The following is a 25,111-nucleotide window of genomic DNA, read 5'->3' on the forward strand; positions in this document are numbered from 1 at the left end:
AGCTCAGCAGCAGCAGGAGGTTGTTGCGTTTAATCACACCTGGAACTGGTTTTTAAATGTCACTCACAGAATTTTTTGACTGAAGTTTTACTTAATGTAAGACCTTGTCTGAAGCGGGTGAAGGAGCTCTACAGCACATCCAGGTTGTAAATATTTGGGATTTTTCATTTTGGATCTCAGGGCTTCCAGGTTATAGCTAAATGGCTAATAGGTTAGCTCTTAGAAGCCATTCAATGTTTTTTTTTTAAGTTGTTGTTTTAGCATATTTTAAACAAGCCCCCATCTGCTTCAGTTCTGCTGCAGCGCTGTGAGGAACCAGAAATGTTTCGTGGGGTTGAGTAGATAACGACTGAATTTTCATTTTTGGTCAAACTTTTCCTTTAACATGTTTTATCTAGTTTGACTTGTAAGTGTAAAAAACAACAATTTCTGCTTTTATGAGGCGTAACATGCTGGAAGTATTTCTCAGACACGTGCAGTCTTCACTTTATTATTATCTGGTGATCTCACAGTGATGACAATAAAACCACATCTTTTATTGAGTCAGACGAGCTATTTCCCCCGTTCCCAGTCTTTATGCTAAAATAAGCTAAAATAAGTAATTCACCTGCAGGCTCTATTTTGAGTCATAAGCTTGGTATCGGTCTGGTGCAAGCAAGCAAATATGAATATTCCAGTCAACTAATAACGAATCGGAAAATCTCAGAGACAAAACATCTAAAAACATCTGCTAACGGCTAAATAACACCAGAGGTCTGCAACCTGCAGCTCTGTCGTCCTTCTGCAGTTTTCTTACATTCTCCAACAGTAAAAATGTGCAGCCCACATACAGAACTGTATCTGTTCTATTCAGTCGTGATTAATTGAATGATTGTGAGTTAATATCATTGTGTTTTATGCTCAAGCTCGAGGGTTGACCGCTGCATGTGGCCGAGGAACAAAAAAAGAAGGATTAACTCACACAGAAATGGATTAAAATACAATTCTAACTGTCCTGTGTTTAATTTATTATCAAATGATACTTTGTACATTTTCACAAACACAAGTAAACACTCTCACCAAAATGCAACCAAGGCTTTTTTTTTGTGAATGTACCCGGGTCAAACCTGATATAAAAGCATAATTACGACGAAAGAGGCACTTTTAAGATTTACCGTATTTTCCTTTTCGGGTCAAACTCATTTTCAATGGGAGTGCTACGGGCCCTTTTACAATTGCATCAAAATCTCTATTTTTAAAACACTAAAAAGGCTCGACACAACATGAAACTTTGCTTGAAGTATAGAAAATACGGTAAATCTCATAATTATGCTTTTACATGAAGGTTTGACTCGGGTACGTTCACAAAAAAAGCCTAGGCTGCATTTTGGTGAGAGTTTCGCTTTAAGTTTGTCTGCATATAGAGTTCTGCATTGCTCCTCTATTTCTATTTATTGTAGGCTCGTTCTTTTATTTCATAAATGCACCAAAACATGGCACCACTGAAAATGGAAATGCAAAGTTCAAGTTACCTTTATACTGTAAGCATAAGCAGCCCAATGCAGAGTGTCAACGTCATGCAAATTAACTTTCATTTAGGCCTATTAATAATCTTGATGGGCTAAATTAGACTTTCTTGGCTTCATTACCTTCGTTTTAAGACACAATTATGTTTTGCAGATTTTTCTGCTGAGGGATGATAGTAAAGGTTGCTGACCGCTGCACCACGGGGGGAAATATAGTACGGAAATATGCTTTTTTTTTTTTGCTTTTTAGGTAATTTTGGTAAACTGACCCTTTAAAGTATTTCCATGTTGCTATCAGACTTAGCCAACAACTATGAACCTGATAGTAACATGACCGTGAGAGATGCCTGGTGGCAGTAGGGCAGTAGGACAGATCATATCACCTACAATTAATTCCTTTGTGTGTCTTCTTGTGTGTGTTTGTGTGTGTGTAACACTGTGGGAATGCCTGGGGTAGGAAATAAAGGTATTACCCCTTCACTGAAAAACACCCACGTTTCCCCGAAAAAATATACATTTGTACATTCAGTGCGAAACTCAGGCAACAAAAGGGGAGGATCGCAGAGTTTTTCACCTCACTCTGAAAGTTTCAATCAACAGCCCCGTGTCTCAGATGTCTCCTGGCAGGTTTTCACAGGCTGAAAAAGCACAAGGAAAGACGCGGAAACACTCTGTTTTTCTCCCCCAAAATTCCTCATAACAGCAGAGATCTCATGAATAACACCACAGAGAGGGGATGACTTTTTGAAAGTTATGAAAATCTGTGCATCTGTTTTTTATTTGTTCCAGGAAATGCACACGATTAAAAAAAACGTCAATTTACTGTTTGTTTTTTTTCCTCCTTGCAACATGAGAGTAAAGGTCACACACACACACACACACACACACACACACACTCATCACTCTATTAATATAATGTCAGATGTGACGGCATGTAACCTGATGTAATGACACGATAAAAACAAACCTACAGGACATTTTTTCAACCGTGATTGAAGCTCGACTCACATCATTGAACAGCAACTCACTGTTAACACAAACCATGAGTGAACCTGCCTTCTGAAATACTCCTTTCTTTCTTTCTTTCTTTCTTTCTTTCTTTCTTCTTTCTTTTTACATGAGCCACACATTGTGAAAACATACAGTGGGTGTAGTTTGTGTAAACTCTGGCTGTAAGAAGTGCTGCGTCACTGAGCCCACACAAGGGAACGGATTGCTTTAGAGTTAACATGAGTGATTACTGTAATAATGGAGTGATGGCTTCCTCCTGAAACGGGAGGAAAAGTTGTCATGGACGATGACAAGCACACATTTGGTGAGCTGCAGATGTATTTTTGGGGGGCGGCTGAGCTCAGAGCAGATTTGAGCTACTGAGCAACGAATGACGAGATTAAAAAATGAAGTCATGTGGTCGTGTCTCGAACTGTGTCTCAGTGTCTCAAACGCTATAAAAATATGCATTACTTCACTCGTCATCAGTCGGCCTCGCCTGTTTTACATGTGATTTGGCAACAGCTCATCTTATTTTACTTGAACAAATAGAAAAGTAACCTGAGGTGACATTAAACAACATTTTGTGGTATCAAATATTTGCTTTCCTGACAGAAGTTAGACGAGAAGAGACCAGTATCTCTCTCATGACGGTAGCCTGAACGCTAACAGCTAGAGCCAGAAGGCTAATGGAGGCTAGCAGAAACAGCTAGCAACATAAAGGCCTATCAGCGCGCTCAAAACTCCTTTACCACATTAAATCACTATTGTTTAATCTGCATACAAGCAGGTACAAGAACTAGAGCCAAGAGGCTATTAGCTTAACACAAGAAGACCAGAAGCAAACAGCTAACTAGCCAGACTCTTTAAATTTGAGCATTATATCAGCGAAAAACACCTAAAATTAACAACTTAACATGTTATATCCGTGTACAAATTAATTAAGACAGATTTAAGATTATATACGGTGCTTGAATGCACATTTTGAACCTCTGGACGGAGCCTCGCTGCGCCTCCTGCTTTAAGATTTAATCGATCGCCTCCCCGCTGCGGCGCCATGACAGGTTCAAGGCTTCAATCTTTTGCAAGAACGTGACAGAGGTCCCAAAATGTCAAACAATTCCCTGAAGCGTAAAATACAAATTGCTCTCCGGATATTACTAATTGTCTCGGTTTCATAAATTAGCCATGATGTAATTTCAGTATTAGATTATTTTTCCCTGTCGATTGGTGTGAAATGGCCCCATCGACCTGACAGCAGCACGAGTGACGAGTCAACCGCTCCGACAAGAACCTGCACATTAAAACCATCATGGCAGCAGAATTCATTGCCGGACCGTTGCATTAGTTTGAGCTTCCTGCGCCTAATAAACCGGCAACTACTGCACATGTAGCTGCAGCGCGTAAAAGCAACTATTGTTTAATCTGCATACAAGCAGGTAGAACAACTAGAGCCAAGAGGCTATTAGCTTAGCATAAGAAGAGCAGAAGCAAACAGCTAACTAGCCAGACTCTTTAAATTTGAGCATTATATCAGCGTAAAACACCTAAAATTAACAACTTAACATGTTTTATCTTTGTACAAATTAATTAAAACAGATTTAAGATTATATACGGTGCTTAAATGCACATTTTGAACCTCTGGACGGAGCCTCGCTGCGCCTCGCTGCTTTAAGATTTAATCGATCGCCTCCCCACTGTGGCGCCATGACAAGTTCAAGGCTTCAATCTTTGCAAGAACGTGACAGAGGTCCCAAAATGTCAAACAATTCCCTGTAGAGTAAAATACAAATTGCTCTCCGGATATTACTAATTGTCTCGGTTTCATAAATTAATCATGACGTAATTTCAGTATTAGATTATTTTTCCCTGTCGATTGGTATGACATGGCCCCATCGACCTGACAGCAGCACGAGTGACGAGTCAACCGCTCCGACAAGAACCTGCACATTAAAACCGCCATGGCAGCAGAATTCATTGCCGGACCGCTGCATTAGTTTGAGCTTCTTGCGCCTAATAAACCGGCAACTACTGCACATGTAGCTGCAGCGCGTAAAAGCAACTATTGTTTAATCTGCATACAAGCAGGTAGAACAACTAGAGCCAAGAGGCTATTAGCTTAGCATAAGAAGAGCAGAAGCAAACAGCTAACCAACCAGAATCTTTAAATTTGAACATTATATCAGCGTAAAACAACTAAAATTAACAACTTAACATGTTTTATCTGTGTACAAATTAATTAAGACAGATTTAAGATTATATACGGTGCTTGAATGCACATTTTGAACCTCTGGACGGAGCCTCGCTGCGCCTCGCTGCTTTTAGATTTAATCGATCGCCTCCCCACTGTGGCGCCATGACAAGTTCAAGGCTTCAATCTTTGCAAGAACGTGACAGAGGTCCCAAAATGTCAAACAATTCCCTGTAGAGTAAAATACAAATTGCTTTCCGGATATTACTAATTGTCTCGGTTTCATAAATTAGCCATGACGTCATTTCAGTATTAGATTATTTTTCCCCGTCGATTGGTGTGAAATGGCCCCATCGACCTGACAGCAGCACGAGTGACGAGTCAACCGCTCCGACAAGAACCTGCACATTAAAACCATCATGGCCACAGAATTCATTGCCGGACCGTTGCATTAGTTTGAGCTTCCTGCGCCTAATAAACCGGCAACTTCTGTACGCTGCAGCGCGTAAAAGCAAGCAGTTTTTTTTTTTTTTCTCAAAGCATGCAGGGTGAGGTTGGCGTGGCTGGTTAAACAAGAAAATGGGAGCTTTTCATGACTTAAGCGCTTCACCAACAGGGTGTGAGGCCCCCCTGAGGCGCTGCGCTGACTCAGATAAGTGGTACTTTACCAAACGCGCAGACAGAGGGCAACGTACAGCACTCGACATTGAACTGGCGTCAGTGCTTTTTTTCACAGCCGTTAGTGTCCATGGCAACCGGCGGTGTAAACACAAGGCGTGTGGTCACATGAGCGCCTGCGCAGCCTTACACACACACACACACACACACACACACAAGAAATTCTCAAAGATGTCAAGTGGAAGTCCCAGTATTTCCCATGTGGGGCGAATATTTGACCATATATATACACACACAATCTTGGAAACAGGAGGAGAAAAAAAACACAGAGCTGCAAGAACAGAACGTCCCCAGCAGCCTCATTATGATACTTATCGAGGTGAAAGAATGTGTGGAATTCAGTGTCACTATTAGCCCGTACGGGCGACATTTGTCTGATGTGACGCAAGTTCACAAACATGCACAGATACGGCCAGGCTGAGTGAGATTGTGACATCACAGCCCTGCCCAGCGTGCATGTGTGTGCATGTCCTGTCTGTGTGGCGTCATCTTGACGGAGTATCGCCCCGTAGAGGTGTGAACGCTTCACTGCTCCTGGATACTGTTGCCATGTTTTCCCCAAGCCCTCCTTTCACAATGTAAACAGAAGTCATCCTGGGAAATTTTTCTCATCCTAAATGTCAGGGGAGCACAGACAGGTAGCTCGATCACGCACTCTGTAAACCAAAGTTGTGTAACAGAAAGGACTTTCCTCTTTGAGGCCTCTGAGCAAATATGGGACAAAAGGGGGGGTGAGAGAAAAGAAAAGATAACACAAAGGTCACAAAGGAAAATCACAAGGAAAATATTCAAAATTCCTACCAAGCTTCGTAGTAAAGTTAGACATTTCTTGCACGACTGTTCGCAGTGTTTTACAGGATCGAGGCTGATTTGTGCAGGATTTCACCTCCAGGGTTTGTGTTAAGCACGTGCAATGCTAGACGGGTAAGTCCAGAACGTCCTATTGTGGAAAACGCATTGTTGGTTTCACAAGGGAGTCTCCACAAGGAAACTTTAGAATCTTTCCCCCAACTCCCCTGTGATCAGCGTGACGCTTTGTAGTGTAACCATGTAAAGGCACGAGTGTTGAAATCCTGCGTCCTTCCTGTGACCGACCCGGGAATGTGCACGAGTGTTACAAGGCACTAAAGCATGATTTGAAAAACAAAAAACAAGAATAGAGATTAGTGTTAGAGGTACATATGGCAGGTCTGATCATGATAACCAAAAAATATTCAGATGCTTCTCGGTGAATGCAAATCTTAAAGATCCAATATGTCTAAAATTCATCCTGCAAACAAACAACAGGGAACCCAGTCAGCTCACATACGTCCCGCAGAAGTTATGTTGGAAGTACGGGGAGCGTTACTGATATCTCACAAAAGTCTAGCCAGTAGGCAAAAAGCTCTGCATGCCACATCTTTCCAACGTAGCTCAGCCGGCGCCTGCAAAATGTATGTGACCACTAACTGAAGCCGCCGTTAGCTCGGTTAGCCGTGCAGCTAGCGGGCGAGGAGAGTGTTGGCGTTGTTCGCAGTCAGGTTTCCAACACAAAGTGACTTCAACACAACACATGAACTTCTTTGGCGTCCAAACTGTGTTGATCATTTGCGTTAAAAGGAGCTTTGTGGATCTTCTGTAACATATTAAAAGCAGGAAGCCAGTTTGTGTCAGCGGACTCCAGATCGTGCATAAAGTCACAACTTTTGGACTTTAGAAAGAAATCCAGAGTCCAGCAGCGTTAAACAACATTTACATATCGTCTACAGGCAACCGAGAGGAGACTGGAGGAGATTAAAGCCTGTAAACTGCTACAAATGGTTCCACAGAGCCCCTTTAAATTCACACATATTGCACATTTAAGTTGGATAAACACAAATACACACATAATACTTATATGCAGATCATGTTTTTTTTTTACTCTTTTTACCAACTCAGCAGCTCAAACTAATTCAAACAGCCGCCAGTAATGTTGCAAACTCTTCTTCTCCTGTTAGATAAAATGCACTCGTGTGGTGATAACGTGCGTTGGCGACTGCGCCTAATATCTCATCTATTGTGTGGTCATCAACAGCCACCAGCATTCAAATGAATTATATAATAGAGCCCTGTGGTTTGCTGAAGTAGGTGTGGGACCTCAAGTTCATTGTTCGCTGTACATTCTCATGTCGGTGGCTTGAATGCCCCGTTCTTTAAATTCACATTTGGAAAAGTAAATAGTGTATCTTTAGCTGCTTTGGTTTTAAAAAAAAAAACCACTTGACAGACGAGATAATTTCCCCACAGTGCAGAAGGGAATTCTTCAAGAGCCAACCAGGGGCCATTCATGCCCATCGCGCCTCATTCATTGACATAAAGCACATCACATGTCCCCTATAACCTACATCACAGGTGAAAAAATAAGGTGTCTAATAGGAAACTACAAGTTTTCGTTCTGAGTCTGTTTGGGGGGGATTTTTCTCACAAAAGCACGGCTCCTGTGTGATTTCCCTTCGCTGTTTCGAAGATAATCAATTGGAAATCCCCGCAGAGGCTCCGCCCAGCCGAGAGCACATAAACCGAGCGCACCTCCCTCCGCCTGCTACACTCTGCCCTGACCTCAAGGAGAGACACGGAGCTGCTTTCTCCTGCCTCCTCCCCCACACCATCCCGCTGACAAGTCTTTTCAAACAAGGAAAAAAGAGAGTCGACATGGACGTGCACAGAGTATCGCACCACAACCAAATGGATTATAACTTCGACAACGTGGAGCCCAAGCAAGGGAAGATGCTGCCGTGCCAGGAGGACCGCTTTGACAGCGGCCTGGATTCCCTGAAGGAGGACGAGCTGGTGAGCGACTTCGAGGACATGAACGTGAAGAACAACAACGAGGATCTCACTCAGGAATACGAGCCTTGGAGGACTGCGGTGACGGAGGACGGTGACACGTAAGTTATTATTATTATTTTTTATTATTTATGTCCATTATTATTATTATTATTATTATTATTTTTATTATTATTATCATTACTTAGAGTAATGCAAGTGCGCATTTTTGCAAAATGTTCATCCATGCGCGTAAAGTTTGGCACTTTACGCGTTTCCGTGTATGGAAAGCTGCAGAAAGTGCGCATGAGAGTGTCGAAAGCTGCACGAAAACAAGAGGCCTTTAACTGTGTGTGTGTGTGTGTGTGTGTGTGTGTGCGCGCGCGCGCTCTCAGCCAAAGTACACACGCATACACACGCGCGCACCCTGCGTGTGTATGTGTGTGTACTTTGGCTGAGAGCGCAGTCTGGGCGGCGCTAATGTCGCTCTGCGAGTTCAGGAAAGTCCCTGGCCCGCTGCCAGGAACTGATAAAGCATCAGATGTGTCAAGCCACAACTGGTGGAAATAACCCGACAAAACTCCATTCTTGCGAAACGCTCCACTGCTCGGGCTTTTGTTCGGTCTCATTTGGCTGGAAACCATTTCCTCCTTGTGTATTTTGTTCAGAAAAGCACTGTTTTAACTGACCTTTTCTCTCTGTTCTCACCACACAGGCTTCTCCACTTGGCCATCATTCATGAAGCCACAGACCATGCTCTCCAGATGATCAAACTGTCCCACAATCACCCCTTCCTCAACGTCCAGAACCACCAGAGACAGGTAATCATCAGCCCAGATGATTCAACATCAGCCACCAGACGTTCTAATCACAAACACAACTGGCCTTTAAAGTCACACTCCTGATTAAAACATTATTTTTTTGGTTTCCTCCTCAGACTGCGCTCCACCTCGCGGTGATCACAGAGCAGCCCCAGCTGGTCGAGAGGCTCCTGAAGGCCGGCTGTGACCCGCGGCTGTCGGACGACAGCGGGAACACGGCTCTCCACATCGCCTGCAAGAGAGGCTCCCTCGCCTGCTTCGGGGTCATCACCCAGAACTCCCAGCACCACCTCGCCTCCATCGTGTCCTTCCCCAACTACAATGGTAATTATCGAGTTACAATAAAGACACTCAGACCGTCGTGTCTCACTGGAGAACTTCTTGAATTTTAACTGACCTTTTCCCTACTTTTTTCTTCTTCACAGGACACAACTGTCTTCACTTGGCGTCCATCAACGGCTACATCTCATTGGTCGAAAACCTGGTTCAGCTTGGCGCAGACATCAATGCACAGGTAGGTGTCGTTAGCTCTAAGAGGCAGCGAGATGAACATGTAGCAGATCAGATGTTTGAAGGAAAAGCAGCAGGAACCTAACGTTGTTTTTCTTGTTGCCTGTAGGAACAGTGCAGTGGTCGGACGTCGCTCCACCTCGCCGTGGATCTCCAGAACCCCACACTGGTGCGTTGCCTCCTGGAGCTCGGCGCGGACGTTAACTGCTTTAACTACGGCGGCTTCACGCCGTACCATCTCACCTACGGGCGCCAGAACGAAGACATCCGCTGCCAGTTGTTTGAGAAGACGGCGCAGGAGCTGAGGGAGCTGCCTGAGAGCGAATCAGACGAGAGCGACATGGAGGATGTGGACCTATCGGACGATGAGGTCAGTTTCTGATTCAAGGTCCACACAACCAGTACCAGTTTAAAACTTTACACAATCCTGTCTTTAAGGTTTGGTGTCCTAACGTTTCTTTATTTTCTCTCCTACAGCTGTACGATGACATAAAGTTTGGAAAGTAGAAGCATCCCTCTGCTGGTGGTGTGAACAGTTAAGCTGCTATTGGGTTGCCCATCCACGGCCCCACATCCGAGGGACACGCCGGTCCACGTTCCCCGGTCCAGGTCCAGAGAGGTGCTGGCCCAGGGATCACAAAAATGAAGACGGCGTCCAGTCTGGTCAAAACCGGTCCAGATCACCCAATGATCTGCACCAGAAAAAACATAAAAACAGCATGACCACGACCTCCATATAGACCTTCTATATACTGTATAAATATATATATTGATCTGTAAATACCAGACGTGTATAATATATTGTAAATACAGAGATATTATTTTTGTACCTTGTACATACGTGGTGTGAATTTAAACACTATTAACAAAAAACCTGTTCAGAATAAAGAAGTTTATGGATATAAACAGCATCGACTGCGTGTGTTTCCTCCAGTCATGAGTGTAAATTCCCTCCATGTGATATCTCGGCCTTTCCACATTGTCAAACAACCATCATTTCTCACTTAACACCCAGTGACGAGGAAGAGAGTCATCAAGCAGCCCAGACTTATGAAAGACACACACACAGAAGCGATCGCGCTTCAGCCGTTTGGAACAGTCTGGGATTTCCTTGTTGAGGCGAGGTCACCGGGTCTCTGAGTCAGCGCACTGAAAGTCCCTGGGCGGTATAAGAGGAACAAAATGTACTTTAAATATTCCAGCCTGCCCCTGGTGCCGCTCCGCTGAAGAGAAGCAGGAACTGGCACCAAAGTACTAAAGAAATTTAGTAAGGAGGAAATCTTTTGTATTTACTAAGGCGGGAATACGAGCCAGGGAGAATCAGTCTGTGTCACCACGACCAGGAAACATCGTCAGCTACAGTGGAGCTCACGTTCAAGCACAAGTCCTCCATTGACAATGTTATGGAAGTGAAAGTATGCAAGTGTAACATAACATTTGTGACTTTAATACTAAACACCTTTAGATAATTATTACTCATGTTTTAATGTAAGAAACAGGATTTTTCTGAGTTGACGTGAGGCTCATTTTGAACCATTTGGTGAAGGAAAAATCAAGTTAAAAAACTGTCACGGTCTCGTGGAAAATGGGAAAGCAAATACCTAAAAATCTAGAGGAAATCCAAATATAAGAACATCTATTTAACGAGGAAGGTTATGTAAAAAAGCCTTTATTATAGTGTCCCTCATGAAGACCTCTTACAATTAAGGCGCCATATTTTAAACTTTTTCAATTTCCGTCCTTGTTTGATACGTTCATTCACAGCTGGAGTGCTTCTGATTTTTTAAAGTTATTTTGTATTAATGATTATTGTCATTATGGTTGCTGCAGATCATCTCTGCCATTGATTGATTGATTGTTCGGTTTGTAAAACGTCTTAAACTGTCGTCACATTGTTCATTTGTTTCCAAATTACAGTGTAAACCTTAAAACTACTGAAAAATACAATAATTATAGAAAAAACAGAAAAGCTGGAACCAATAAAGGTGCAAAATGTAAGAATTAATGAACTAAAAAGAGTCTACTATGATCTGCTAGTCTGGACAGCTAACTTCTTCTAACTGTAGCTGCTGTTAGCTGTGCAGCTAGCAGTTACTATGGTAATATGCTGCCTCATAGTTCTTTGAAATATGAATTCAAAAGGTGGCTAATTCCTGCATATTTCACCTATAAATGTCTTTGATTTAAAATAACTTAACAGTGAAATAAGTAAGAATTTTACTTGTGTAATATGATGAATAGAATGTGAAGAAAAAGGTTTTGATGTCACGTGTTGCAGAAACGTCTGCTGAAAATAGCATGCTAACGTACTAGCCTCCAGTGCTAGCAGCGTGAGCTCACAGTGCAGGCATGCTCCAATCAGCTAGCTGTGCGGCTAACTGACTCCACATTCGTTGGGAGCCTAAATTCAAAAAGTGGATGAATTCTGTCGTACTGCACCTTAAAGAAAATATCATTATAGTCACCAATTCATTTTCTGTCAATAGTTTCTGGTGTATATTGTACATTTTGTTGGGTGCTTTAATATAAAAACATGTATATTCATCATTTACATCATATTCATATTTCATGTAAAAAGTTAAATATTATAGTAGAGAATGGCATAAAAAAAGACTCAGGTACGTATAAGTATCTGACGTATGCACCTAATTCCAGGTAAATTTACTTCCGTCACCAGTCAGCTGATTTGTGCATAGTAATCAGGATATTTTCAGAAAGGAATTTACCTGAAGTAACCGACACGCCCCACTTTAATTCCCCAGTATGAAGTCAACCTGGAGCCAACAGCAGTTATATGGTGCTGTCAAGATTTCCCCGCGTGATTAGGTTTAATAGCAGTGTACACTGCAGCGAGCCTGTAATCGTCCTCTGAGCTGTAAACACTAACAAGGTTACAGACCTGTGCAGGACTGCAGGGGGATTTTCCAAGGACCAAGTTGTACCTTCAGTGAAAATTACATAAGAATCTATAAACATAAATTTAAACTGAAAGTAAATGATCAGGATGGAAAAAAGCACGACATTTCAGCTGGACTTCTACGTATGTAAGAGCTGCATGTAAACAGAGAAAAGTTCATGAGTATGACGACACTGATGGGAAACGGTCTGGGATTGACAGCACATCATTTCTGATCACATGGTGATGACAAACCCCCTGTAACATGCTGAGCTGGACGAGGCCGCATGTCAACTTTGTCATCGTGTAAGTATCGAGAGGGAACCAAGTTTCCCTTTAAAAAGAGAAACTACTCCTGTTGTATGATACATCCGGTAAGTCGAAGCAATCTATTTCTGACATGTGCCGAAATGTTGAGAAAAATCAGGTCAGTGAGTAGTAAGAATACCTCTCCACGGCACCTGTGTATTCAGAGAATACAACGCATTCAGGCCCACAACAGGAAGCTGAGAGGTAGAGCTGTGCACCGCTCAGGTTCCCAGAAACATTTCCCCTGCTGCTAAATTCAACCAACAGACAGAAAAAAAACACAGCTGATGAAACCAAGACGTCTGTTTACATGAGCAGAATATATGTGCGCTAAATATACCGTGTATGTGTTGTAAAAATGGCAACAAACACAAATCTTAGTATTCAGAATAAACTGATATAAAGACATTGGTTATTTTACTCCAAAAACTTTTTTTTTTATTGTTGAATGAAACAGTGGGGTAAATGTACAGCAAACAAAGATAACACCGGTCTCCTTCTGGGAACTGAATATCCCATCATGCTCTAACTTAATCCAACAGGTGACGCGTCTCTGCTCGCTCAGTCCCGCTCTGCCAGGGCCATCAGGTGAGTGTCCACTTCAGTCTCTGTCAGGATCCTGCAGAAGAAGAGAGAAGACGGAAAAATAATAAATAAATCTATTTTAACCACGACTACAGCTGAAATCAATCATCAAAAAATACATTTGCCGAGATCGGGGAGACTTCGGGTTACTTTTCAAAACAGCAGCTCCTTCCAGCTTCTTAAAGCTGCTTCAAGGAATTTTCATTTTTTGTTGATTCTGGCGGACGCCGACGACAAAAGTGATATGAGCACCAATTCCCTTCTGTCATACAGATCTCGATCTGGCCAGCGAGTTGATTTATTTTGGAAGTTAGTGAAAGTAAGAGACAACATATTTCATACTATTTTCCTTTTTTAAACACAGCTCCTTGCAGGGAGCATGTTGATGAAGTAATAAATCCATCCAAGGCTATGCAAGATAAATAACTTCAATGTGATCACGGTCAAAAAAAGCACTCGTTGTTTTTCAGCTTCTCTCCTCAGGCTGTGAGACACCTCACGTAGTTTAGCTCTGTGTTGTTGGTGGGGTCTCGTTTGGTTTTGTAGCTCACAGAGTCGTTAGTTTTAAATTGAGACTTCCATATCCAATTAAAGGTTCCTTGTAGCACACACATCTGAGTATTTGACACTTGACCATATGTGATAGTAACTAGATGGCCGGAAAAGACAGATTCAGCAGACTAGAAAAAATGCTCCAATGCTCATTTACTACCAGGAAGGCTGCACCTTAATATCACATGGAGTTAAAAAACTGTTCATGGGAGCACTAATTCTAATTCTAACACAAGTGGCACTGACCAGAACACCATGTGTTTCTGTTTTTTTACCTGAACTTGGGGTCCTGCGTTGTGACAACGCCCACCTCGAGCTCAGAGGGCTTGAAGTCAATGGAGAGAACAGTCGACAGACAAGAGATTGCCGTCTGAAGGGGAGAAAAAACAGAGAGGAGTGTTCAGGAGATAAATGTGTGTTTATCTTATTTCTGTTGTATCGTAAAATAATTGACTTGACATGACAGTAATGGTTATAAAATTAGCAACCACGCATCTGGAAACCACCTGTGCGGTTACTTTCACTTTCATGTTCCTCCCTCATCAACCTGTCCAACATCGCCGAAGAGAGATTTGTTCTGTACCTCAATAGTTTGTTCGAAGGTCCAGTCCAGTTTCTTTTTCACTTTCTTCTCCAGGAAGCTGGTGGCTTCTGTCTGCTTCACTCCGGCGGCGGTGGCCTTGAAGCCGCAGTAGTAGCCTGCTGGGTCGCATTTGTACACCTGAGGGCCGAACTCCTCGTCAACGCCGATCACGATCATACCTGCAGGACACAGGCGACGTTTAGCTCCAGAGCTTCACACATATGGATCTGCTTAAAGTCGAAACACATCTCGACCATTATGAGTAAACTCCTCACTGACTGTAAGCTGATCGTTATACTTACAGCAGCCCAGTGGTCGCATCTCAGCGTTCTGCGTGTAGACTTGTGAGATGTCAGCAATTCTCTTACACAGCATGTCCACTGGGATCTCATAACCGTACTTGTACTGCCAGTTGGCTGCCTCGTAGCGAGCTCGCTGGACTTGAGACCTGCTGTCAGCTGCAAGACATCAGAGGGAGAGGGAGTGTGATGTGGATGATTTGTTCAATCAACACCGTCATGTTTGTGCATGAAATCTTCACACAATCTTTTAATTGTATCTGCAGAAAGCTGTTCCTGTGTCAGATATTACACATGAGAGGAAAGAGGAACTACCAACTCCAGTAAACTGCTGAGACTGAGGAGAACAGAAATGTCAATCAAGACTCATCACTTTCAATTTATTCTGAAATAAATGGAATTTCTTAAAAAGTTATTTTGGTTTTTTCACTCAGAATTTTTGTTCACATTTACTGAAAATGACTGACGCCTGCAGCAGAAACCACCACTTGTTTATAATAGTGGAAAGTTTAAGAAAAATGCTTCTAGTAAAAGAAAAAGTGGAGAGAAAACTGGGAAATAAATGCTAACACACCGCTGAATAAGCACACTATGAAAGAAGTGCATAAAAACAGATTAACTGAGTGTTTGTGCAGAAATTGTAAACCGATACGTTGAGTCTACGACACGGAGACAACATCTTTTCTTACCCGTCATCCCAGACATTACACATCCAATATTATCTGTTATTCTGAAAAGGTGGGTCACTGTGGCGGCATCCAGGAGCTTGTCCTGTTTCGAGGAAGAAAATGAATAAATGTTAGATTAGTGACCTCGATACTGTGTTAAAACATTGACTCAACACTTAAGAGGTGCCAGAGGGGTTTCATGTGATTGGAATAAACTGCGTAACAACATTACGCACACACACACAGCAGACATTAAGTATCCTCTCACTCCTCTGACACACTCTCAGATTCTGATTAATAAATAATCGAGAGGATATTGCAGTCAAGTCTCTCGCCAATAAATGACTATTTAAATAACAACTTAATAAAGAATCATTCAAAAATAATAATAATAAAAAAATAATAATAATAAAGAATCATTCAACATTTGCTGGTTTAGACTTTAAAACTGCATAAAATGATTGCTTTATATTACATGAAAATGATAAAGCAAACACTATAAATGGCAAAATCAGTCTTTTTTTAATCCAAGATAAAAAGTAATGCACAACTGTCTATATTCAACATGTTTCAACTCTTTTAAAAACATATTAAATATATACGACCAATAAAACATCTAAATAAATGAGAAACATTTCAAAAGTAGATGAAAATTTTTCAGAGGGGAGAATCTGAGGGGCTTTATGATGCTTTGTTTAAAGATAGACAAATGAAATATGAACACAGGATGTGTATTCAGTCACTGACAAATGAATAAGGCATATCAGGTTACAATGAAATATGATAGCTCCACATGTAATGAGCTTTATTACAGTGAAAAAAAAAACAAACAGTATGGCCGTTACCAGAAACGAGCGTTAATGAGGACGATGCAACTTGACAAACCTGACAACATATACGTTAATATCAATACATCTCCAATTTATTCATTGCTAGATAAATATTGGACGATGATAATCAGCCACCCAATATATCTGTCAGGCTCTAATGTTTACAATGCTCAGCCTGGTTCCAGTTAGGGGTGCAAATCGTCAGCAAATCACAAAGTGTGCCACGATGCCTTTTCAATTTGATTTGATACAGGAGCCTGCGATCAATATAAGATGATATCATATGCCAATTTAACACCATCAGTTCCATTTAGAACAACTGACAAAAAGCAACTAAAATATCATTTGACAGTTTTATTACTGAACTCTTCAGTGGAAATATTATGTGCATCAATGGTTCTAGACAATTAAATGGAAAACCATCTATTGATTTTAATACAAACAGAGCTCTGTTTAGAAAGGAGCTGAGCATGGATGGAAACACTGACACAGAAGTACCGTGGGAATTTCAAAATAAAGGCATATCTTAATGATGGCAGTGATATGAATCGTTGTTTTCATTTTGCATCGATGCTATTGGATCACTGAGTTGGTATATTGATCCGGATCGATGTATCGTTACACCCCTACTTTTCCAGTCCAACACAAGTGTGAAAACAAAGACTCGACTTCAACTCACCGGTACTTTTTTCTGTGTTACAACAACTGCACAGTCCTTCCCCCTGACTGCTACTGATGTGAGTCCACCTTGGTTTATGGCCTTGAAAGCATATTCTGCAAACGAGCAAAGAGAAGAAGGTGTGATTAAGTGTACACATTCATCTGATAACAGCATTTAATGTAAGGGAAAAGTAAAGAAGAGTGTAGCATTCATGATTCTTGAACAGCTGTTGTCTGACTAGCCAGCATCGAATCACTGACAGGTTCTGTGGGCTCTCGGAAGTTTTTGATTTTGATTTTTGACTTCCAAATAAGTGTAACCTGCAGGATCTATGGCTGAACTGGGGACATCCCTTAAATCCCTTCAAATACACAAAGATGTGCTTTGTTATTTACTGTTTGTGGAGCAACTTCAGAATGTAACTCCTCTAATGTGATGTTGTTTATCAATGACACCATCACAGGTCCTGTCCATGTCCAAGTAAGTTAAGGAGAGAAAGTGGATCAATTTCATGAATTAATTCTCGATTACAACTTACTCAAAACGTGTTATTGTGTTAATATTTTGGGTGTATTTTTCCTTTAAGTCCCACCAACGATAACGGTACTCGGAAAAATACGTGAAATTACCGTCCCTATGACAAATACTCTCATTATCTGGACAATTTAATTAAAATAATAATTAGACTAACTTTCCAACACCCTAACGGTTAACTCAATAACGAGTTGACACTTTCAGCAATGAATCAGCTTGCTTTACTGCAATGCTAATGATGCTAACTAGCCTACTAGCCAGCTAGCTGTTTTGAGTCGCGCTGTTCAGCGTAATTAAAGCACCGGCAAAGTAAACGTAAAATAACGAAAGGCACACCACACGTACGACTTTTACGGTTTTATATGACACTACTTTCGCTTTAGTGGAGGGTTATTATTGAGATGAACGCCAAGCTAGGCGAACCATGACAGAGCATTTAGCTAGCTAGCTAGCAAACAAGTGAGCCAGCAAGCCGGCTTATGCCCGAACAAATCCCGCACACTGACCGACTTGATAGAGTCTTCCTTCGGGAGAGAAGATGGTGATGTGTCGGTCGAACCCTGCACTCGAACCTCGGGACATTTTGAAAGCCTAAGTTTGGCCGAGAAGTTCGTCCAAATGAAATTGCAAGCAGATTTTACTTCATGCACAATATTTCCACCCGGAAGTTGAACTGAGGGGGACCCGTAACTTCTTCCGGTGCGAGAGGCCTGCGTCGTTACCATGGTGATATAATAAATACAACCTGCCTTTTACTCTAATGTTTATGTTTGACAGCTATAAATAGCCTAATACCTATTTTAACATTAATATATTTTGTATGGCTAAAAGCTAAGTAGCCAACAGCATGTAAAGTAGTAAGAATAAATATAACTTGACTGGCTTCTAACCTGAAAATGCAATTTTTACACTTGAATGTCTCGGGAAAAACAATGACACAATATAGATAACAAGGATTATTATGTCCTTGTCCATTAATACTTGTGTTATCTGTGTATGTATTCAGATAATTTCACACTTTTACTCTAATAACCCTTTTCAATGGATTACTTTTACTATTAGAGTATTTTGAAGCATTCTGACTTTTACTCAGGTAAAGGTTCAATATATTTCTTATTTTTTGATTTTTGTAACTGAAACAATGATAAGAGGATTAAGATGGTTTAAATACTGTTTTATAGCTTATTGGTTAAATTAAATTTAGCATCTGCAGTCTTATTGACCTCATTAAAATGATTTTGAAATTATTACAGGCCATTAAAAAAACACATACATAGGTGGAGTCTGTGGAAATCAAAACAACGAGTATTGGATCATATTCTTTTAGTGTGAAACCGAAAAATATATGAAATCCTGAACTGAAACTGCAAGACTTTATATTATGAAGCATACTGTTAAGTAGGCCATAATATTGAGTGTAAAATAAAGGCACACCTTTTGACTTGTCATACCATTACAGGAAAATTACAGGTGTCACTTAGAAATCAATGATTGATTTCGATTGAGTTTCCCGGTTTCTGACAGCGTAACAGTGAGCCAGCACGCACAATATCAGGAACCAGCTGTTTATTTATTTATTTATAGATGTACTATTGTACATGCCGGCTCACCGACGTGACTCACTGAAACACTTACATGGAAAGGTGCCACAGTCATTAGTAACACCTGTACTTTCCCTGCTATGACATGTCCAAATGTACGCTGCATGAAAAAAAGAAAGGCCTGAATCTTACAATATCTAACTTTTGTCTTTTAAATGTGTCGGGAAGCGGGTGAGTCAACGACTGCATTGTCCGTGCTGCACAATATAATGCAATTCAGTACAAACCCCTCCAACCGCTGCCTGCTGTTACAGGCATGAACTGACATATGAAATATAATAAGTATAATCTCAATCAGTAATAAAGAAAAGGGGGGGTTATGTTGACACTGTGTATTATCTGTGTCTCATCTTCTAAGCGTGACTTCCTTTTTTGATACTGAAGATGTAACATGTAGTGAAACATTACCTATTTTATTACCAGTGCTGTGTAAACTAAACAGCTTCCTTTTGCTATACCGCCAGAGACGCTAACATGATTTCTGCAAAAACCTGCACAGCTAAAGCAAAACTATCCACTGTAACACTGTGACAAGGTGAAAACAGATTCTCTCAGGTTTACTTTGTCCTATCACATGTCAAGCCACATGAAAACAACGCCAACTCCACAGTGGAACATGAGTTAGATTTATGTTTTTTATTAATTTGTGGCTAAAAAATCACGGGCCGACCACTTGGAAGGAACTCAAGTCCTGTTTCCTTGTTCCTGAAAATAAAGAAGTTTGTGTGTCACCAGGGATTTTCCCAGTCCACAGGTAGATAACGCAGCTGAATGGAGGATGTTTGCTTCCTCTTTACAAGTTACTGACACATTTAGATAATGACTCATCAGTGTGGTATCATGATCTGTGATTATCAGGGTGTTTAATCTCGGGGCCCGCGATTGAAACAGCAGTTGGGGTCTTTTAACACTTTCTGATACGGTTTTGTAGCCTAATGAAAAAAAAAAAAAAAATCCCAGTATTTGACTCAATCATAGATGACACACACGGGAGTGTTTGTGTTTAACCACTGAACTTCATTTATGACCCGATCACACAACGCGTACGCAAGAAGTTATTTTAGCAACAACAACAAACATCATTGGAAATATTAATGCAAAATAATCCAGTATTGCAACACATCGCTGCCACTCCTGCACGGCCACAAGTACTCCTTCTAACTAAACAGTGATGCAGAATGATAAACACAAGAGTTTCCAACATTGATTATGTAACTCCAGAATATTCAGAATTCATCTCCTTTAGAAACCTCACTGTACACATTTGGGACTTTGGATGATTCATAAACCATTAAATCAAATATGTTCTTCAGGCTTATTGAGGATCTAATACATAAAAACATATAAAAATACAAATACATACAGTGTTTTATTGCGTTGCCAGAGCAGCCCCTGCTTTGATATTTAACAACCTGGGCTGCAAACCCCCCCACCCATGCCATCACCCCTCTACCACTGATACTTCTCACTTTCCTCCCCTGTTCCTGTCCTCATCACCGCCTCTGCTTTCTCTCTTTCTCTGCCCACCCCGTCTTTCTGTTCTTACTCCACAAAAGCTCAGTCTTACAGTATCAGCGCAGCAACCTTGCACACTGTACTCACATTTTGAAACCAGAAAGACCCCCACCCCCGGCCCTAGGAGCCGAGGCGTGGGACTGAACTCTGGAGTGCAGGGGGATCTCCACCATCTATGAAAATACTTTTTCATATTGCAAAGCCGCAGCCTGGCTAATGTTTTCCAAGCACAGAAGTTTAGATGTTAGGCAATGCGGGAAACATGATTACGATGAGGCCTTTTTTTTTTTTTTTCTCTGAAACAAAACACAACATTAGTAAGTTGGAGTCATTTTGCTTAAAACATTTTAAAGGCTGTTTTTTTTCCACGACCAGGGACATTTTTGTGCATATTTTCAAAATTTCCCAAATATATTTCTCTGAAACCGTCTGCTGAGCACCACTATGTACATTTTTTTCAACGCAGCATGCAAACATGAAGCAAACAATCTAATTTATCTCAAAAACACAAAGTAGTCATGGTATTTTACAGCAGACAGTTTCTGAGAAGCTGCATGCTGCACCCAGCTTCTCAGAACGGCTTATCTAAAGTGAACTAAAAACGCAGAAAAGTGATACAGGTCTGCTCAGTGTGCGTGATAACAGCGCTGTGTGCTCGCTTCCTTTTAGTGCAGACACCTTTTTTTTGGAACTTGTATGTTGTTCCTTGTAAATAATCTGGTGGTTTGTCATGTTGCAAACAGCGTCTGTGGTTGCACAATAGCCTTAAGGTGCGTCGCAATTAGTGGTGTTGCACTTGACTCCGAGGGAAAGGCTTTTGTTATTCAACACAAAAATAGAAAACCCACGATGTGATTAAAATGAAACAGAGTCATTTGATTGAGGACCGGCTGCACAGCTAGTGTACAGAAGAATGCGGACGCTCTTTAAAGTGGTGTCGTGACATTGGAGTTTAAAACCTAAACCACTCCGGTACTTTACACGGACCGACATGGATGCAGAGCAGATGCCAGGCTTTCAAAATAAAGTCACACCTGGTTTATATTAAAGGAGCAGTTTGTAGATTTAGGGGAAGATATTTGTAATCAGAAGAGAAAGATCGTCATTGACCGATTGTTTTTTATTTTCTGCACAGACTAAATAAACAATCCGACCTTAAAGACAACAAGATTTAATAAGGTTTGACTTTGTTTACATGCGGCGGACCCTGCCACCTTTTTAGCTTCAAACAGTTCAAACTATTTTCCTCGGAGAACAGCTTGTTTATTCAGTTATGGATGTGTTATTATCTCATTAACTTTGTAAGTATTAATGATAATTCCAAGGCAACACAGTGCCCCTTTAAAGTCCTGACCTGCTGATCTAATGTATATCTATATCTGTAATCTACATTCGTCCTCACTTCACCTGTTTGAAAGAGAACATCGACAAACAAACTGTGACACACTGGCTGGCTAAGATGTTTATTACTGCGGCTCCGTTGTACCTGAGGCTTCAGTGAGTTGGTCGTGTTCCAACAAGGTCACGTCTGCTTTAATACACTTTTTATTTACAAAGGAGTTTTTACCATCGGTCCGCCTTTTATGGCATGTGTTGACTAATCTTCACTCTTACTATTAAAGTAATATCTTTGGTTTTCTAGCTGAATTCCCTTCAATGCTGTTGTGATGATCCTCCAGATAAATACTGGATGTGTTATGACCCCAGTGAGACTGAAGAACAGGGAAAACACAACTTACTGTCGTCTACTTTTGCACGAGCAGAAAGAAATGTAAACGCGCTGAAAAGAAAAGTCACGTTGGAGAAAAAGAAAAGAAAAGAAAAGTCACATTTATACAAATCATTGTCGGATTCCGGGCCACCATGCAATCTGTATGTGTGTCTGATTTGAATAAAAAATGTGTGCAGAGCGTAGTGTGATCAGACCACATCGTGCAGACCACATCTGGAGGTGGTCTTGCTTGATCGCATCTCACCCGGGTGAAAATGTAGCCTGCACAGCGTGAACCGCAATCTTAAGTAAAAAACAATCGCCCGACCTCAAGTTGAAAGGTCACCTCACTCCCTCTGTTCTCACCGGCTCGAGCAGCCCGACAAGAAACTACAACCACTCGCAGCAGCTAAGCAGGTCGCACCTTGCAAGAAAAGCAGTTAGACGGGTGAGGATGAATGGGGAGGCGATGAATGATGCCTGCCAGCTAATTTGCATTTTGGGATCTGAATGCAATGCGGGCAGGAACGAGACACAGAGAACACTTATTAAGACCAGGTGCGGCCCGTGGATCAGGTGTAATCATCCGGTTAATGTTGCGTGTGAAAATCAGAGGTTCAAAAATGCAGATTGAAGATTTCTAAAGGGGTATTACAGCAATTTAGTAAAGGGGACATGTGAGAGACGGATGCAGTTCAGACATCCTGACTTCCAGTATGTTTGGAGCTGGATCCTACATTTCCCATAATGCAGCTCAGTGCGTCTTTTAAGAACCCCTCCACCTTCTAAATGTCAATTTCTTTCAAACCTCACAGTTTTTGTAACGCACTGCAGCACTTCTTGGACACACCACACGCAGCACTGCAGTGAAATTGGAGATTTGTTCACTTAGTGTGTAATGTGATTATTTTGGATGATGGCTGTTCGTCGTAACATAGCATTTTATTTCAGTTAAAAAAGACTTTTTGTTTCATTTTAAGATCTTTACTGCCTCCTCTCATGCTCAACACTTCTTCAGGCAACCATGGACGTCTGTCTGAAACAATCAATAGCAAAAATAATCCTTTATTTTAAACTGCTTCAGAGATATTTGTAGTTTTACTGCAGTTGTAAAGGTGATGTTGAATACCTACAGTCGCTGTCCAAGATGGTGTGCAGCTGCTCACCTCAGCAGTGACAGATTTCAGATTTCATGATGGTGATGTCATCATGATCTTTGTATAATTTGATCAAACTTTGTGAATCTTCCTCCGGAGCCACAGAAGACATAACACAACTGTTTTCACAGACTGTGTTATTGTCATTGTGGCGAGCGATCTGACCTCCGTGTTTAAAACTGCCAGGATGCCTCTTTAATATTTTACATACTGTCTGCTCATAGTTTGAAGCTGAAATACTGAAGCCTTTCATGGTGCTTTATAATCGAAACCACAGGGACGACAACAGTTTTACCGTCTGCTGCCGAGCAATAATTTAAAGCACATAATGACCAACGCAGCGTTGATGTTGTGGGGCCATGTGAGCGGACCCGGCTCGTGATTCGCTCCCAACGTGAGGTAACTTTAGAAGTGTTTAGGCAATGTGGTTGATGCATTATAAAGTGGGCTGAAATATAGACACCGCAGCGCTCGATGCAGATGAGTTTCAGATGGAACATTTAGCATCTGGTGTATTGACTCTACAGTTTATTAAATGAAAGCCAGAGGCAAACGGGGGCCCGAATACGAGCAGGATGCCGGTAGCAGAAATCACGATGATTGTGCAATTACGCCGTGCGCTTTGAGTCGTGCCTATTCTGCTTTTTGTCAGGGACGAATCTCCAGTTATCAGAGAGGCACAAATCTTTTTTTTTTTTTGCTGTTGTATTCACACGGCATCGTCCCATGTGTAAGGTTATCTCGATGGCGATCACAGAGTCCCTGCTTTGAACCCATCTCACCCCTCCTCGCTCGTCATCTCTCCCTCTTTCCAGTAAAACCTTCGAGTTTTTGAATTGACTTAGCAGTGAGTAAGAGCTGACTGGGGCCTGACATGGGCTGCTCTCTCAGGGTGAACCATATATGAACAGGTGTCTGCGGTAACAATAGAGCCAGCATGGAAGGGAGGGGATATCCGTGGTTTTAACCCACATATCCTACTATAAATGTCACATGTAAAAAAAAAAAAAAAAAACCTAAAAAAAACCCCGCCTTAAATAACCTGCACATGATATCCCAGAGATAGACACGGCTCAGATGATATCCGCAGACGATGGGCACTTTAAATTCAAATTAGATGCACTGCCTGTCTACTCACAGCCTATAATGTTATAATATATGTAGAGAAACCCACACGGCTGGATGTCAGAGTGGTGGGTGTGATTAATAGACAGTTCACTCCTAAACTTCCTCTTCTTCTTGAATTGAAGCTGTTCTGTAGGATGAATGGAGTAGAAAAGGCCTGTTTGCACATTAAACAATGCATGGATATAAAGTAAAACACCCACGAATCAAACTGGATCACTTGAATCCAAACGGGGGCTTCACATGACGACAAACAACCTGAACTTCACGTTCTCACGCAGCAAGTCGCCTGCGTGAGGAAGTAAACAGGTCTCACTCCGCTGTGCCACAGGGCAGCAGGAAACCCAAAACCTCTTCTTCTTTTCTCAAGACGCTCTTGTCTTTTTTTTTGAGGGCTGAGTGTCTCGCAGAGCGTCTCTTACTCTGCTCACCACCAGGCGTATTCAGACAGGCCTTAACTATCAGGTTCTGCTGGTGAGCTTTGTCAGCCTCGCCTCAGACCCTGCTCACCGTATCATCCTCCTGGTCAATTATGCCTCATGCAGAGCTATCTCATTATGTCTGCCTTTAATGCCCATCATTTGATAGCGGGTGTGCAAACCAGAC

The 25,111-nt window shown here is 41.6% G+C and overlaps 2 protein-coding genes across 2 annotated transcripts; one reads left to right on the forward strand and one right to left on the reverse strand.

Moving 5' to 3' along the window:
* Positions 1-7,913: 7,913 nt before the first annotated feature.
* On the forward strand, positions 7,914-10,385 carry LOC115574287 (NF-kappa-B inhibitor alpha-like). Its single transcript, XM_030405728.1, has 6 exons — positions 7,914-8,270; positions 8,864-8,969; positions 9,086-9,293; positions 9,395-9,483; positions 9,589-9,849; positions 9,957-10,385. Exons 1-6 carry the CDS (start codon positions 8,035-8,037, stop codon positions 9,984-9,986), a joined length of 930 nt encoding a protein of 309 aa, XP_030261588.1. The 5' UTR covers positions 7,914-8,034; the 3' UTR covers positions 9,987-10,385.
* A 2,711-nt stretch (positions 10,386-13,096) lies between these two features.
* Positions 13,097-18,101, reverse strand: LOC115573545 (proteasome subunit alpha type-6). The gene is made up of 7 exons (XM_030404355.1): positions 17,903-18,101; positions 16,881-16,975; positions 15,393-15,474; positions 14,707-14,862; positions 14,405-14,583; positions 14,097-14,191; positions 13,097-13,303 (listed from the first exon to the last, which is right to left on the reverse strand). The coding sequence occupies exons 1-7, from the start codon at positions 17,976-17,978 to the stop codon at positions 13,246-13,248; spliced, it is 741 nt and encodes a 246-aa protein (XP_030260215.1). The 5' UTR covers positions 17,979-18,101; the 3' UTR covers positions 13,097-13,245.
* Between the last annotated feature and the right edge of the window lie 7,010 nt (positions 18,102-25,111).

The sequence above is a fragment of the Sparus aurata genome, chromosome 22, assembly GCF_900880675.1.
Source record: "Sparus aurata chromosome 22, fSpaAur1.1, whole genome shotgun sequence".
NCBI classification, from domain to species: Eukaryota; Metazoa; Chordata; class Actinopteri; order Spariformes; family Sparidae; genus Sparus; species Sparus aurata.

Bases quoted from the DNA above. Each gene is read 5' to 3' on its own strand.
- LOC115574287 (XM_030405728.1), top strand. From the start codon at position 8,035: ATGGACGTGCACAGAGTATCGCACCACAACCAAATGGATTATAACTTC. The intron at 9,294-9,394 runs GTAATTATCGAG...TCTTCTTCACAG, and splicing joins GTCCTTCCCCAACTACAATG to GACACAACTGTCTTCACTTG. The intron at 9,484-9,588 runs GTAGGTGTCGTT...TGTTGCCTGTAG, and splicing joins GCGCAGACATCAATGCACAG to GAACAGTGCAGTGGTCGGAC.
- LOC115573545 (XM_030404355.1), bottom strand. From the start codon at position 17,978: ATGTCCCGAGGTTCGAGTGCAGGGTTCGACCGACACATCACCATCTTC. The intron at 14,863-15,392 runs GTAAGAAAAGAT...GATGTCTTGCAG, and splicing joins TGTAATGTCTGGGATGACGG to CTGACAGCAGGTCTCAAGTC. The intron at 14,584-14,706 runs GTAAGTATAACG...TGTGTCCTGCAG, and splicing joins GATGCGACCACTGGGCTGCT to GTATGATCGTGATCGGCGTT.